Source organism: Brassica rapa, chromosome A03, assembly GCF_000309985.2.
Source record: "Brassica rapa cultivar Chiifu-401-42 chromosome A03, CAAS_Brap_v3.01, whole genome shotgun sequence".
In the NCBI taxonomy this organism is placed as follows: domain Eukaryota; kingdom Viridiplantae; phylum Streptophyta; class Magnoliopsida; order Brassicales; family Brassicaceae; genus Brassica; species Brassica rapa.
Window position 1 is genome coordinate 11,889,858 of NC_024797.2, and position 15,514 is coordinate 11,905,371.

Genomic DNA, 15,514 nt, shown 5'->3' on the forward strand with positions numbered 1-15,514 from the left:
AACCATCTTATAAGAATCATATAAAACATGCATGGTCATAGTGACAAGTTGGTAGCAAGAAGACGATGTAGCTCCTTTTTATTGGACAACGTACCACGCCCACAGGTTCATTGCATGCCAGTTTTTTCACACCCAAGTCTTTACTCTTTTTTTTTTTGTCATCTTTGAAATAGTATTAATCACCAAAGGTCATTACAATCAACGTTTACAGCCCATTCTCTTGGGTCCTAGTGAACTTAGTGTTACCAAAGTCTTTACTCTTAATTGCATTAAGTTTTCACCAACTGATTCTAATTAATATTATAATGTACCATATCTTATTTTTAGAAAAACAAGTACTAGTATAAAATTTATACTAGAAAGGTCAATAGTGGAATATGGCGTAATGGAATGTTATAATTTTGAAACAAGTACAAAAGGAAAATGATAGCTGGAAATTAGTGTAACATACTAACAGTGACAAATTGAACAACCACATTGTTAGGCTGAGTACTGAATTTGCTGTTATAAAGTAAATACATGAACATTAAAAGATAATAAATACTATATTTCACTGATTTATACTAAAAATAGAATCTCCTCACAATTTATTACTACATAAAAAATACACTCAACACACAATATCTCATCTGGCCAGCTCAGTTTTTTCATTCCCTATATAACAAAAAACTTAGACCGAGAGACAAAGCTAAGAAAAAGAAGAAAGTGTTAGAAATCAAACATAGAGATGCTCTTCAGTCTTTCAGTTATGGCAAATGCAAGACTCCATGGAAATTACAACTCACAAGACACAGTGTTACAAGAGACGATAAGTGATGGTTGTGATCATAGAGTCTGGGACTGTGAGAGTCCTCTCTACGATTCTTACGAGCTCGTCTCTTTTGCTCACATAATCGAACGCAAACTATTGCCTTTCTCTCCACTCACTCGGCCGTCTAGTGCGAGTCTGCGAGCTCTGATGGATAAAGACGACAAGACGACCACAAGTTGTGTTCAACGGAGGAAAAAAAGGTGGAATAGAAAGAAGAATGACGAAACGAAGGAAGATATCAAGAAGAAGAAGAGGAAGATGTCTTCTTGTAGTTTATGGTGCAAATCGTCTTACAAGAACTTGTTTTTTGTAAATATGTAACCAAGTATTTTATTTTTCCTGAAGCTGTTAAATCTGATGAAAAGATGTTACTAAGGTTCACTTGAAAAATGTGTTATTTTATGATTCTTTTTGGATGGTAAGAATACTATACAGTCTCTTTGCACTAAAGTTGGCGAATGGTGACTTCTTTTCTTAACAGCCTTCCACTGAGGTAGAGTCAGAGAAGAAGATATCAGTAAAGAGCTAGATAGAGTCTTGTCAGACTCAGCCCAGCCTAAGCTATCAAAAAGCTTATAAAGAACAAATATTTTGCCTTACCTTTGAAAGCTCATGTATCTAAGTTTGATGCTACATGGTCACGGTTGATAAAGCTAAAACGTGGGAAGTTCATGAACCTCCCCACTGTGTTGTTTATTCACTGAACATCCGCGTATTAGATTAGATTATCCTAGCATTACAAGTTAAAAACGCTGTTCTTACTCTACATAGCCTTATGATGAATGAATGAGAATGCGCAAAATGAAATATTATTATTGGGAATAAGATTCCAAAACACCAAAAGAGATGTGCGTATTTGAAAAAGCTTCCAAAATCATTAGTTATTGAGCTTACACTGCATGATTTAAATGTCATAACTCACACTACTACACAGTTTATTTGTAGCATTTTCTTCCCATCTTTTCCCTTTTCACTTGTTTGACGAGACATTCTTCTTTTGTTCCCCTTTCGTAACCTGATTATGAAATATCAAAAGTTGACTCAAAATTAAATCTTTGGATCAATGGTACCAAAAGATAAAAGAAAGAAGCTTGACATCACGTCTTATAAGTAAAAAAAAAATCAAAACTTTATAGCTTCTAGATTCAAACCAAACAAAGGGATCGCTGCCTAAGCAGAAGAGAAACTTTCAATCAAAGGAGAAGCGCAGCACATGATTATTTGCGAGTAATCGAATTCAATAAGGAACTAATCAGACAAACAAGATATAGATCTAACGATCCACTTTTAAGAGAATCAAATTACGTTCTGTACGAGGATGCCAAGGGCGACGGCAGCAACTACGGCTCCTCCGAGTATAACCGGTGGACCGGAAAGCAGACTCCACTTTCGGTAGATCATCTTCTTCTTCTTCTTCCTCTGAACTTTTCTTTGTTGTGGTCTTCGCCGGCTATCTCTGCAAGATTCTTCAGATGAAATCGACTCAAGTCTGTTCCGTATTGAGCTGTTAAATTGTTATTGGGCTGTTAAATTGTTATTGGGCTTCATTTTGTACTCAAGGCCCATAACTCATCGGCTCCTATTTTATATTACCAGAAGTTGTAACGAAGCACTGATTTGAAACCTCAGATATTGTGTGATTTGAAGCATATCTTAAAGTTTACAATGCTAAAATCATTTCTTTATTGATTGTGTCATCATGTATGATGTACCGTCAAATCTCTTTGAAAATTCACACAAAACACTATTGAAACAAAAAGGGTAAAACTCAAAGTATCCTAAAACCCAATCTCTAACCATCGGCACAGACTAATATAAATAGAGATGTCAAATGGGCTTCATAACCATGGTTTACCCATGACCAATTCCAATTGGACTGACCAAATTAGACCCAAATTTTTAAGTTGTCCAATTGGATAAAAACCATTTAAACCCAAATTTATTGGGCTTGCCCATTTGGACATGGACTTCCAATAATCTTAAAAAATTAGGGTTGCAACATTTGGGGAAAAAATTGAAATCGATTCTCACTTTCTCCGATCTCTCTCTCGCGAGTTTGATATTTGGGGAAATAATCTCTCGCGATTCTCACCATCGTTTTTAGATTTTTTTTTCTGTGTATGAACTTTAATATATGAAATTGTCTATGCTTTGGATTTGGAATGTGTAAAACATTTGAATTGCTTATGCTCTGAATTTTTTTTTAAGCACAAGTTATGTTTTTTTAATGAATTTAGTATGAATGGTCCAATTTTATTTGGGCCCCGCGGAAGGCCCATTTGGAATGGTCCAATTTGGTTTGGACAATTTGGTTTGGACAATTTGGGCTTAAAAAAAAAAATGTCCAATAAACTATTTTGTCCATTTGAACATGCCCTTTGGACATGGACAGCCCAACTGACATCCCTAAATATAAACCTTACACCCACCATCTATAATTACTACCACGACAACATTACATCCACCGATTCAAATGTCACGACCACAAGTCCTGTCCCAAATCGATAATATTGTCCAACGAAGAGAAATACGAATCTACAGTTCCCCAATCTTCAACAGCTGTAGCAATCTCGCTGGTCATCCCAGACCCTGATGTCGTTGCAGGAGACAGATTTTCCTGGAAAATGTTGCTTTTCCATCCACCAACGTTCTCAATCTCATCGTTGGAGAAAGAATACGTCTTGAAAATGTCCTTCTTGTACTCAAGATCTTCAAGACTTATCACCACTTCCTCGGTTTTCGTCGGTTTATTAATGTCTTCGGTTTGCTCTGTCAAACCAACTCTGTTTCCTTCTCCAAACATCGAAAAGCTCGTGGCTGTCGTCTTTGGGGAAGTACTGTTGTTGTTACAAGTGTGGTTCCCGACATACTTCACTTCAAAAATCGAAGGATCTTTGTCGGATCTCTGGACTTGCTTTTGTGCTGGACACTTCTGCGTGAATCGATGCGTGCATCTGAAGTATCCTCTGTAATAATAACAGAAACAGAGACGTACTTTAAGTAAATGCCCAGAAAAAAACAAAACAAAGTTAAAAAACTTTGTAACTTAAGGAATCTTACCTAGGGTTTGAGGATCCATGAATCTCTTTTTGCCCGTATTTTCTCCAGCAATAACCATCATCAATCGAACCTGTTCCGACAAAAACCCTAACTTCCTCTGTCTTCTTGTCCGATAATTTTCTGCAAACCACAAAAGCAAAATTCAGACACGTGAGATCTCGACCCAAACCCACAGACAAGGAATGACTCATTAAGCTCCAATCTACCTCTTCTTAGACAAGGTTTTAGAATCCTTCTCTTCGATCTCGCGGCTTCTCTTAAGGATGTTCTTGTCGTCTTCCTTGAAGCTCAACATGAGAATTGCATTCTGGTAAATGCGGAGGATTTCAGAGATCATGATCTTGCTAGATTCAACAGAAGAAGTGTGTTTGAGATTGCTTATCAATCGTTTGGCAAGCTCTCTCCCTTGTTCCAATTCGTTGATCACGAGTTTCTCTTCCATAGCCATTTAAATTCAGAACCTTTTTTTAGAATTCTCTGTGTGTTTTGTTTCTTTTTGAGAGAGTTTGATTGAAATGTGAGTTTCGTGTGTTGTGCAAATGTGTGTTTTAGTATTTATAATGATGAGACGAATCCAACCATTGTGCTTATTCGATAAGTTTTATTTTATTATTATTATTTCTCCTTTTGTTTTAAGCTTAGACTATAAGAAGTTGGGTGGAAAAGAGAAGGACTACTAACTACTATTATTTTACCCTGTTTCTCTTAATAGAATTTTCAAATTTATAAAACTGCTAAAGTTATTTTACAATGCAGAAAATAGTATTTGTTTATTTAGCTAAAATAATTTTTATTAGTATCTATAAGATGTAAATTATTGGTCTATAATCTTTCTATAATTTAGACCATTTCAATGTATTTTACTATTTTACCTTTTTAAATGTGATATATTATCGAATATATTTTTCTAGAATAATAATTTTCAAATATAGAGTAAAAAGTAAAAAATATACTATTTCTTTTTTCTGTAAAAATGAAATAGAATTGGGCTGGTTATCTCTATTTGTTATTATATAGATAAAACAACAATAGATTGGAGATGGTCTCTCTTCGATCACAATAGAAATCAATTTGGTGAAAGTCTCACTCTAGTTTAGCTAATCTTATTGTATATATTTTTATTATTTATCTGATGGCTATGATTCAGCCGAGTAAACAAATAAACAAATCATCTTCAAAGTTCAAATAGACCTCCCAGTCCTACCGCGTTATAGGAATCCGGTTGAATGTATTATCTTTTGCTCTCCGGTGACGTGAGGCCTGTGATGTCATGCCAATTTTGATTAACTTTCTTATAATTTTACATTCAGTGATATCATACATTGATTATATAACTAATTATGTTTTTTATAAGGAGTCAAAGATGGAGATTACATGACCCTAAAAGCAAATCGAGAATCATTGGATCACATCAAACCATGCAGTGTGGATTAAAGAATAATGCGCTTATCCCTTTCACACAATTGACAGCGACGTATTATCATTATCATTATCATTATCATGATTATATCATTATCATTATCATGATGATCCATCATACATATGTGTTACAGAATTCATCAATCTATATGATTTGAATACTGCATAGAAATAGTTTGAAAGAAAATACATAGAACTGAACAAAAGCATACACAACAGATGAAAAAGTTAGAATAATGTTCTGATTATTTTAAATTGCAAAGTAAGCTGTAACTGTTATCGTAGATTAAAGCTAAACGAGTTTTTTTTTCTTAATTAAAAGTTATAATTTTATGGAGAAGATCCCCTTAATTTAGCTTTATATGCTTTGTGCCCAGCGTGACAATTTTCATTTAAATTTTTTTCTTGTACAACGAACTCTTGTGTATGTGATACCCTTTTTGTTTATGTAATTATACGCTTGGTAATGGCGTTATGCATTTGACATGTTCATCGTAAAGAATGCACCCATACAAAATATCATGTAGCCTATGAATAATGGATATTGGATAGTATTGATATATCCACATTCCTGTATGTTTCTCGGTTATCAATAAGTTATCAATAAACCTCGGAGCTTTCTGAGTCCAAACTAATTATCTTTTTGGAAGGTAGTGAATTAGAGGCTGCTGACAAAGTTTCACTTAATAAAACTAAATTAAGATTTCAAATGGTCGTTTGATCTATGCAACGCGTCTACTTCTTTTCTTGACGCGTCTGAATTAATGTATAGTTTATGTTTCACTAAACTAAGTAAACTGACCGTGGTATATACGTGCACATGGCCTTTTCGTGGTGGGTTAGTAACTTTACTCGTGATTATAAAATAATTAATCAAACACAAATGGACAATATCTTTTTGTTTTTTGCTAAAGAAATGGACCATATCATAAGTGGTTTTAATTACTTAAACTGTGAACTGTTGTTACTTTGAAGTTTGAAGTTTGGACTGATAACATCTAACGCCTAAACACTACATAATTAGTGTTTTGTAACTTTGTCTCAAACTGGTTTCTAATTATATATTTTGTGTTTAAACACGGAACATTACCGTATCAATGCATACGCCCACAAGAACTCCAGTGTTTATAACTTTTAAGCTTAATTAACATCAGAAATTATATGATTTATAATATTGCTTAGAAGATGCGGATAACCTTTTAAGAAAGTATTTTAACCATAAGCAGATCTTCCTAAACTAGCTTATCTTCAACTTGTCATAAAAAACACATATGTTCTAGATTCGAGTAGCAATATGTCATGGTCAAGGACTGACACTCACAGAAAAACAATGATCCCAAGTTTCCCAAACCAAATGTATTCATTCGGCTGCACGGGAATTTAGTAATGACACAAAATTCGTCAAATCTTACTATATAAAAGAAGGTTTGCTCTCATTAGAGAGACACTTAGAATATCACATAGGAAAGTCATCTCATGATGTTGTGACACGTGTCTCGACCAGTGGTGCGCTACGTTTCATTTAATCGTTTTGTTAAAGTACTGGGCTGCGTGTTTCGATTACCGTTTTGATACAAATTTGAGCCAATAATTATTGCCCTATCTTGCATTCGTTTCTTTTTCCTCTTCGTTGAATAAAACGATGTTTGATCAATGTAACACTATTCATCATACCAAATATTTGATATACATATTTTATTATGTTTCATTTAATAATATAGTTCACTTATTATTATTAATTAGTTCAATTTTGCAACTAAAAATAAATATACTGTATTATTTGAATTTTTTAATTATTTTACATAGTTAAAATACTTTAATTTTATTTTGAAGTAAGAAATTATTAATGGATTATTATCATTTTCTTTATATTTTATTTTATTTCAAATAAAAAATCACTAAATGGTTATTATCATTTACTTTATATTGTAATATTTTTTATTTTTAAATATCAAATATAATATTTATTTTATTTATATTTCATTATAAATGAACAATTAATAATATTAAATTATTGTAAAGTTAGATTTAATAGTAAATAATTAAAACTTTGTGTAATACTATTAAATTCACCAAACATTAAAATAACATTTTTATCTTTTTTTTATAGTATAGTTAATCTTGTATCGCTAACTAATACAAATTTTATTAAAATAAATTAATTATTTTATTATGAGCTTTTCATAATTAATATTTTGTATTTTTTAATATAATATTTTATATAAATTTTTTTTATAAACATAGAATTATAAAATTTTAACAAACATAATATCTAAGTGTGAAAAATAATTATTTATCAATTAAAATAATAAAAATATAAAAATTATTAAACTAAACACATCAAATAATATATAATATTACTTTTAGGGAAATATTTGGTGTTATGGCTATAGATGACAAAAAAATATGATAATAATTTCAACACCAAATTTGATGTCATGGTTGAAAATGTCTCGGAGGATAAGAACAAATAGCCATTGGAAATTCTGAATGGAATACAAAATATCTGGTAATTTTTAACGAATGCATTTGTGTGCGCGTAGGCAAATAAAGGATTTTAAACGTTTGATTGAAATAGTTTTCTTTTTCAAACGCATAATGAATAGAATGAACAATTAGAATTTTGACAAAAGAAAAGGTAATGAAGTGGTAGAAATTTTAATTCTGGTCTTCAGATCCTAATAAAATATTCAGACCAGACAATGCTTTTATAATGGGTTAAGCTATACATATTTATATGAGTTAATTTGCTGAATGATTATATTGAGAAAAGTATTAGTTGTGTTTCAAAAAAAAAAAAGAGAGAAGTATTAGTTTTGTAATAAAAGGGTAGAGAGAGATAAGATAAATGGTCATATCGTTAATTGGTGAAATATATATATTTTTTTTGGTTTTATGCTCAAATTTCCCTATTTATATCCTTTTTTTTTTATCCTCAAAACAGTTTTTTCATAAAATGTAATGTACTTAGTTTTTCAGGCTTATCATTGTAATTTGTTAGGAAACAACTTTGTTTACACGTTTGACCAAGTAAATATATGTATAACTAATTTTCTTGGGGCTAGAGGGTTACTGTTAGACAATGGGCAAAATAGTAAGTTTGAGTTAAAATTTAGTTCACATATGTAATTAACTGATAAAACTACTACCAACAATCACTATATGATGTTCGCCATACCGAAAATTTCAGCAGTCACGCAAAGTGTGAGCACAGTCTTGTTAGATGATAAGCACGTGTGAAAACATCTTAACACTTTCATTGTATTTGTCTTTTAGATTAAAGTGGTTGTAATTTCAACATGGCTATGACTATGAGCCTATGAGCAACAACAAAATCTCCATAATGATAAAGAATTTTTGAAAAATTCGGCAACTTTAATCTAAAAGTCAAATATAACGAAACATCTAATATATGTATATATATATATATAATTAATTTGTTGGACTTTCTCTCAGCTCATGTGTCATGTCCAACTCTCTATTATATGTTCGTACAATATTGTTTATCTTGAGAATTAGAGTTAATCTTGAGAATTAGCGTTAAGTCTGCATATACATGATCATTGTATACATATTGTTAGATTATTGAGTCCGCACAGCTAGATTCAAGACTATACAACCTCACAGCTAGATTATTGTTTTCCACTGAATGGTTGTTTACTCTATATACATGATCATTGTATAAGAACCTCATAGCTATATTCGGGACTCTGTATACATCAATAGCTTCGCCACTTCTTTGTTCTATACATGGCAATGTATAAGAATTCAAAGCTATATTCATCAATAACTTCGACATTAAATCGTTCTTTACTCTATTTAACATGACAACGTAGAAGAACCTCAGCTAGATTCAAGACTATACATCAATAACTTTGCCACTCTGTATACATCAATAACTTCGCCATTGCAAGGTTTTTTTCTTTATGGAGAAATAAGGTTCAAGCAGCTGCATTAAGGCTGCACCCAGAACGTCATGATTGTTATGAATCATATATATTCTGTATCCAAACGTCATGCATGTCTACTGCTGCAAAAACGCACGGGTCAGTGTCACCCTCACTCACCCTATTATTAATTGTTCGTCTTAGCTGAGCAATGGGCTTCCTTTTCGACCCAGTGTGATAAGTTTCCACTTTGACCATAGAATGGGCTTCAGAACTGGCCTATATTGTAAAGGCTGATTTGGTTAATATTCTCCAACGCAGATTTATCCTTGTGTGCGAAAAAAACTGAAATTTCAAATTTTAGACACATTAGAAAATAATTATGTAACTAGTGATCTTTGTTGTTTCTGGAGTTCATCTTAGATTGTAAAGTAAATTTTAGGACATACATGATTTTTAAGAGAAAATGAGATAATATGATATATACTACATTTTTGGACAATACTTCTCCTATAGAAAAATTGCGTAACTTATAGAATCAATGATAATAAATTAAAGCTCCTAAGAAAAAAATATATATAGAGATGATTATACATTCCAAAATAGTAATCCAAAGGACAATACTTTCCTTTTTTCTTGTCTTGTGAATTAAAAAAAAGAAAAAAATACGTTTATCATCTCCTAACAAAATCTCTTGGTCGGTTGGCAAAAACGACACCGTGTTTCATAAGCCAATATCTTTCTATCTCCTCCGGCGTCCGTCCTGGAATCCTTCCGGCTATCAATTCCCACCTACGAACCATATAAGATAGACTAAATTTTACATAAATTATGCAAATATCCTTTTTCCATAAAATTCAATTAGAATTTATAAGTTGGTTAAACCTAACTGGACAGAGAACCATACAAACACTGCTTGATAAAAAGACGAATCAAACTAAAATTGAGGAAACAGTTTTAGAATTCTATTATATAATTGCACAAACATTATGTTTTGCTAATCATTAATCAATAAGCAAATCAAAATGAAACAGAAAACAAAACGAGTAAAGCAAATCAAGATGGATCGAGAGTGAGTGTGTGTTTTACCTGTCTCCGACGAGTTTATACATCCGAGAAATGAGATCTTCTTCTTCCTCCGTCATCTTCACAGCTTCCCATTCTATGCTACTCACTTCTGCTAACCATCAAATATCAGTCTCAATCCAATGAAAGATAGGGACAGAAGCAGAGAGGTAGAGAGAGAGAGAGAGAGAGAGAGAGAGAGAGAGAGAGAGAGAGAGATAAGCTGATCACCTTCGGAACACGACGCTTTGGCCTTGCTCTGTCTACGACGTCGTCTATCCATTTTTACCGTCTTTGTTGGAACAAAAAAAAAGATTCAACAAAGAGAGAAGAAATCTTGAGAAACAAGAAGATTAATAACTTTTTTTCTTGTATTCCTCGAAAGAAAAAGTGAGAGAGGGGCTCGAAAAAGAACTGAAAATTAGACAGATTATTTTATAACTGCGCATGTCAGGTTAATTCCTAGAATAATTATTTATTAATATTATCATTCACAATTATTAAATATTTTATTAAGTAATTTAATTCAATGAGCAGAAGAAAACGAATCTCTAAACTATAGTTACGTCACTTACTTACTGTCTGTGTGTTGGCTTCAACGGCCTCGTTCATCAGATAGAAGAACGACAGATACAACCATAACTACTTCTATAATAACATCTTCAAACCTTTGACTTGCGGTTGTAGGAACGGAAGGAGCTTCTCTGAGGTTGACCTTGTAAAAGTCGAATATGTCCCTACTATTATGGCTGTTCTTTTCTTATAATAGCTTCGTTTAACATGAATTAATAATGTGCCAACTAAACTTATTGAATTCCAAACACAAAGATTTTTTTTCATAAACTATATTGGAAATCTAACAAATTAAATAGATAAAAAAAAATCTGTCAAAGCTATAAGATAGTTATTAAATCGAAAACATAACAATACAATAATAACACTAGTGATTTGTTTTGCAAGAAAAGTCTCGGACATTCCATTTGAAAGTTTGATATAATAAGAGGAAAGTTTGGTAGAAGAGAACACCCAAATAAATAATACTGATATTGTAATCAAACGAGAGGGAAAAAAGAGGGTAAAGAGAAGAATAGTTAGCTCGAAACAAATCTCTAGACCAAACGATCCGGTATCATACTTATTTTGTTAATTAATTAGCATATATTGATTACAAATATGCTTTAACCGCATCTCGAGATCTGTTTAATCATATACTTCAAGGGGTGACTCTTATGTCATATAAGGAGTTAGACAAATGGAGTGACATCAAGAGCAGAGAATCACATTTGTTTCCATATAAAGCTTGGGACTCGGAAAAGGCACGATTCAGACAAGTATCTAACAACAAATATTCATACATGTGATGGTTAAAGAAATGATATTTAATCAACCAAAAAAGATAATTGAAAATACACTGTATGAGACTAACCTTCTCTCGCTATTAAAATACTTTTTTTTGTTTTCAGATTGCGTGTAAAATATGAAGTGAGAAGGTGAGATAAGTCTATACATTAAGATGAATAGCTGCTCTACTTACATTTTTTGGAAGATGTATATAAAACATTGAAAACGTTCAATCTTTTCAATGCATGCTCTAAAACACACTATAGCGATGACTTGAATTAACCAAAACAATCTAAAACCATGCCAACGTTGTGATGAGTATGCACCTCGTATGACTTTTATTTGGTCTTAACCATTGCTCAAAAAATCGTTAGGGCGGTGGTTACTTAGACATATAAGATAAATAGATAACTAGTGTTTGAACGGATGCCTGGACCAGTTCTTTGAATATTTAATTTAGATCGATTCTTAAAAAAAACAATTTGAAAAAACAATTCGTTCATACATAATTTGTTGATTAGGCGAACACATGCACCAAATTTTTAGAGAGAGCATTACCAGATAGACACTTTTTATCTTTTATGAGACATAATCTACTTGTAGAGCACTTTCACGGAGTCCAATAAGTGTTTTCGATGAAATGTCCTTCTGTCCAACGAAAAGAGGTCTTGTTGTTTGGTTGTGTTTTTTGTTTAGTTAGGACAATTTTAGTTGGTAGTTACTTTAAGAGACTTTAGCTTGTCCAACGAAAAGGACATTGCACAAAGAGAAAGTGTATATGAAGCAGAGTTGGATTTCGCTGATCAATACGTCCTATCTGACTCGCTAAACCGCGAGTCGATTCATTTTTTTATAATTCTGATTCGCATAACCCACGAAGAAAAAATGATATACCCGTATCCGCCCTGCTGAAATTTGCGGGTAATCCGCAACAGATCAAACGGGGCAGGACCTACGAATAATATCTCATATTCCCAGCACTAGTATGGAGCAGTGCAATTGGAAAGTGATAATGTATTCTAAAGAGTAAAATATTCATTTTTAGAACACTAAAACATTAATAATTGTATCTGAGTGTGACTAAACCCATAATACTAAATGGCCCATAAGTATTATTGATTAATGACACTAAATTGGGCTAAGGCCCACTACTTTACTCTGGTCTTTAAGGTCCATTAATGTAAGAAACGAAGCGTTTTCATTGTTATGGGTTGTCGAGGGAGAGCCGAAACGGTGCGTTTGGGGGGGGGAGTAGCTACCTACGGGAGTCAGGTAGAGTGAGAAAAAACGCGAAGGCTTTCAACTCTCTCTCACACTCAGAGGGTCTTTTAGCCCTAAGACTTGGCGTCGACTCAGCCGAACAGTGTTGATCCTTTCCTTCAGGTAATGTCTCATTTTCCCTTTCGTTTTCTATGTTGGCTTCTCGCTGCGAAACTCTAAAAATAGAAAATCCAAGCCCGGACTGATTTGATTCTGTTATAAGATTGGCTTTTGATTCAAATGTTCTTACAACAGGATCGTCGTAATGGCTTGCTTGCGTGGTATCTCGAGGAGAGTTAATCTCTTACAGAGACGAGTTTACCCAACGTGTGGTCATCTCATCAGTGATGATAGAGATGAAACTAAACCAAGTTCTGATACAATGATTCGTAAAGTCTTTGCCTTTAATGGGGGAAACAAGCTTACCTCTATGTTTATGGAGAGGCAAGGTGCTGCTCCCTTGGGTCTTGGATTGTCTTCTTGTCGGTTTATGAGCTCTTCTAATACACCACCGGAATGGTCTGATAAAGTTGATGGTATCGACTTTGTTGCACCTGAAGTTGTTCCTGATCAGATTGTTGAAGCTGTGACGACAAGCCAAGCTGTTCCTGTTGTAAACGAGGTTGCTATTGCAGCTGCGGATTCTGCTTTCCCTGTTGCTGCTTTGCAGCATTTGATTGATGGTGTTCATTCCTTTACTGGCTTGAACTGGTATGTATACACACAGTTTCTTAAGCTTGTTTCTGTTTTGTATGTGTCTTCTGTAAGCTCTTTTTCTCTTTGTAGGTGGGCTTCGATAGCTTTGACTACTGTGCTCATTCGTGGAGTTACAATTCCCATTCTTCTGAATCAACTCAAGGCTACTTACAAACTCAATGTATTTTTTCTTACATTATTAGGATATATATGCCTCTTTTTGCACTTGTGTTTCATCTATCATGTTCTTGCAGCTTCTGAGGCCTCAACTTGAGGAGTTAAGACAAGAGATGGGCACTAAGGTACAAGCTGTTTCCTCCTCCTTTTCTTTACTTGTTCTTTCTGTGCACGTGACCGTTTGTGACTTGTGAGTGTATCTCATTGTTCAAAGCCATTCTTGACCTCTATTCTGTTATAGAGGTAGGTTATGATGACATTTTGCGTGTGTTGTTGTTGTTATTTTCTTAGGGTACGGATCCTGAAGCCATGGCAGAAGGCCAAAGACGGATGCAGTTATTGTTTAAACAGTAAGTCCAATTTTTTTATTTGTTGTCTCGTAAAAGTACAACTAGTTTTCTCCCTTTGTTGATAACTGTTTTTGGTGGATTGGCTTTAGGCATGGTGTAACTCCGTTTACACCCCTCAAAGGACTTATTATTCAAGGTCCCATCTTCATCAGCTTTTTCTTCGCTGTAAGATTAGTTTGCTCTCAGTTGACTCTCATCTTTGTTTTTCTATGCGCTCAATGATTGATGCTTTTGTCTACACACAGATCAGGAACATGGCCGAGAAAGTACCGTCATTTAAAACCGGTGGAACTCTTTGGTTTACTGATCTCACCACTGCAGATACTACATATATCTTGCCACTTCTCACCGCCATCACTTTCATAATTATGGTGGAGGTAGTAGGAGCTCTTTACAAGTCGTTATCTTCAGACCTAATCTATATTGAAAGCAAGTCTTGTATTGTTTTTCTGTCTGTAGTCCAACATGCAAGAAGGTATGGAAGGGAATCCAGTAGCTGGAACTATGAAGAAATTCTCAAGAATCATTGCCTTTCTCTCTATTCCAATTCTGATGGGCATTGAGAAGGTAACGATTACTCTCCCACTGTTCACTATTTGAAGTTGATAATAAGCAATGAGTTTTTTTTGGGCAGGCATTGTTCTGTTACTGGCTCACTTCCAACCTGTTTACTCTTGGGTATGGATTAGGCAAGTCCCCTCCCCTATCTCTTTCCCACAGAGTCTTGAGACGTGAGATAAAAGAGTTTTGATGTGACATATTGTGTATATAATGTATGCAGCACTAAGACGTCCTGATGTGAGGAAGCTCTTGAATCTCCCGGATGCTGTCACATCTTCTTCTAGCGGGCAGCCAAAGCCGCCTTCGCCTATTCCATTTTCCTTTGAGCAGCCAAAAGACCAAAGTGTTCTTGGTCATGATGATCCTCCTATGTCCTCCTCCGAAGATCCTTCTATGTCTTCCTCTGAGTCATCTTCGAGTGTTCCAGAGAGAAGAATCTCAAAGAGTTCAGTGCTGAATCAGAGAATCAGAACTCTGGAGAGACAACTCAAGGACCAAAAGAAGAAGAAGTGAGAGACTCTTTTTTTTTTTCATGTTCAGGTTGTTTTGCTAGAAAACTGGCTGAGATACTATAGACGGAAGGGATTAAAGTATCCTCGGGAATTTAAGGTTTTGAATATTGAAGGCAACAATCAAGTCATATGGATCTCACTCTGAAGTATTCATCTTATATACATTCAGAACTCATTACTTACATCACATGTATGTGTTACTCGAACAGCCTGCAACTAGAGATATACCGATGATTGGAAATGATACGTACTTTGTAAAGTATGGCTAATACTTGCATTCATTTTACCTGTGCATTACTGACTGTAGAGCTGACGACAACTGATGCCGCCATTTCAACTTGCAATCATATAGCTGCGCGTTTGTTCCATATCTTT

General features: G+C 33.9%; 3 protein-coding genes across 5 annotated transcripts; 1 reads left to right on the forward strand and 2 right to left on the reverse strand.

Annotated features, from left to right (window-relative positions):
• Nucleotides 1-1,602: 1,602 nt before the first annotated feature.
• WRKY46 (probable WRKY transcription factor 46) lies at nucleotides 1,603-7,142 on the reverse strand. 2 transcript variants are annotated; one of them, XM_018656989.2, is made up of 5 exons: nucleotides 4,078-7,142; nucleotides 3,872-3,991; nucleotides 3,222-3,777; nucleotides 2,117-2,623; nucleotides 1,603-1,826 (listed from the first exon to the last, which is right to left on the reverse strand). In XM_018656989.2, the coding sequence occupies exons 1-3, from the start codon at nucleotides 4,317-4,319 to the stop codon at nucleotides 3,288-3,290; spliced, it is 852 nt and encodes a 283-aa protein (XP_018512505.1). In that variant the 5' UTR covers nucleotides 4,320-7,142; the 3' UTR covers nucleotides 1,603-1,826; nucleotides 2,117-2,623; nucleotides 3,222-3,287. The 2 variants fall into 2 exon arrangements, with proteins under 2 accessions (XP_018512505.1, NP_001288851.1); NM_001301922.1 differs by lacking the exons at nucleotides 1,603-1,826; nucleotides 2,117-2,623 and having other exon boundaries at nucleotides 3,288-3,777; nucleotides 4,078-4,319.
• A 2,565-nt stretch (nucleotides 7,143-9,707) lies between these two features.
• On the reverse strand, nucleotides 9,708-12,717 carry LOC103858216 (transcription factor CPC). Of its 2 annotated transcripts, none has more exons than XM_009135531.3 (4): nucleotides 10,822-12,717; nucleotides 10,474-10,534; nucleotides 10,267-10,354; nucleotides 9,708-9,969 (listed from the first exon to the last, which is right to left on the reverse strand). In XM_009135531.3, exons 1-4 carry the CDS (start codon nucleotides 10,852-10,854, stop codon nucleotides 9,852-9,854), a joined length of 300 nt encoding a protein of 99 aa, XP_009133779.1. In that variant the 5' UTR covers nucleotides 10,855-12,717; the 3' UTR covers nucleotides 9,708-9,851. The 2 variants fall into 2 exon arrangements, with proteins under 2 accessions (XP_009133779.1, XP_009133780.1); XM_009135532.3 differs by having other exon boundaries at nucleotides 10,818-12,528.
• Nucleotides 12,718-12,793: 76 nt separating this feature from the next.
• On the forward strand, nucleotides 12,794-15,323 carry LOC103858217 (mitochondrial inner membrane protein OXA1-like). Its single transcript, XM_009135533.3, has 10 exons — nucleotides 12,794-12,966; nucleotides 13,099-13,554; nucleotides 13,630-13,720; nucleotides 13,794-13,841; nucleotides 14,008-14,066; nucleotides 14,156-14,231; nucleotides 14,312-14,443; nucleotides 14,526-14,633; nucleotides 14,701-14,755; nucleotides 14,848-15,323. The coding sequence occupies exons 2-10, from the start codon at nucleotides 13,109-13,111 to the stop codon at nucleotides 15,138-15,140; spliced, it is 1,308 nt and encodes a 435-aa protein (XP_009133781.1). The 5' UTR covers nucleotides 12,794-12,966; nucleotides 13,099-13,108; the 3' UTR covers nucleotides 15,141-15,323.
• The last annotated feature ends 191 nt before the right edge of the window (nucleotides 15,324-15,514 follow it).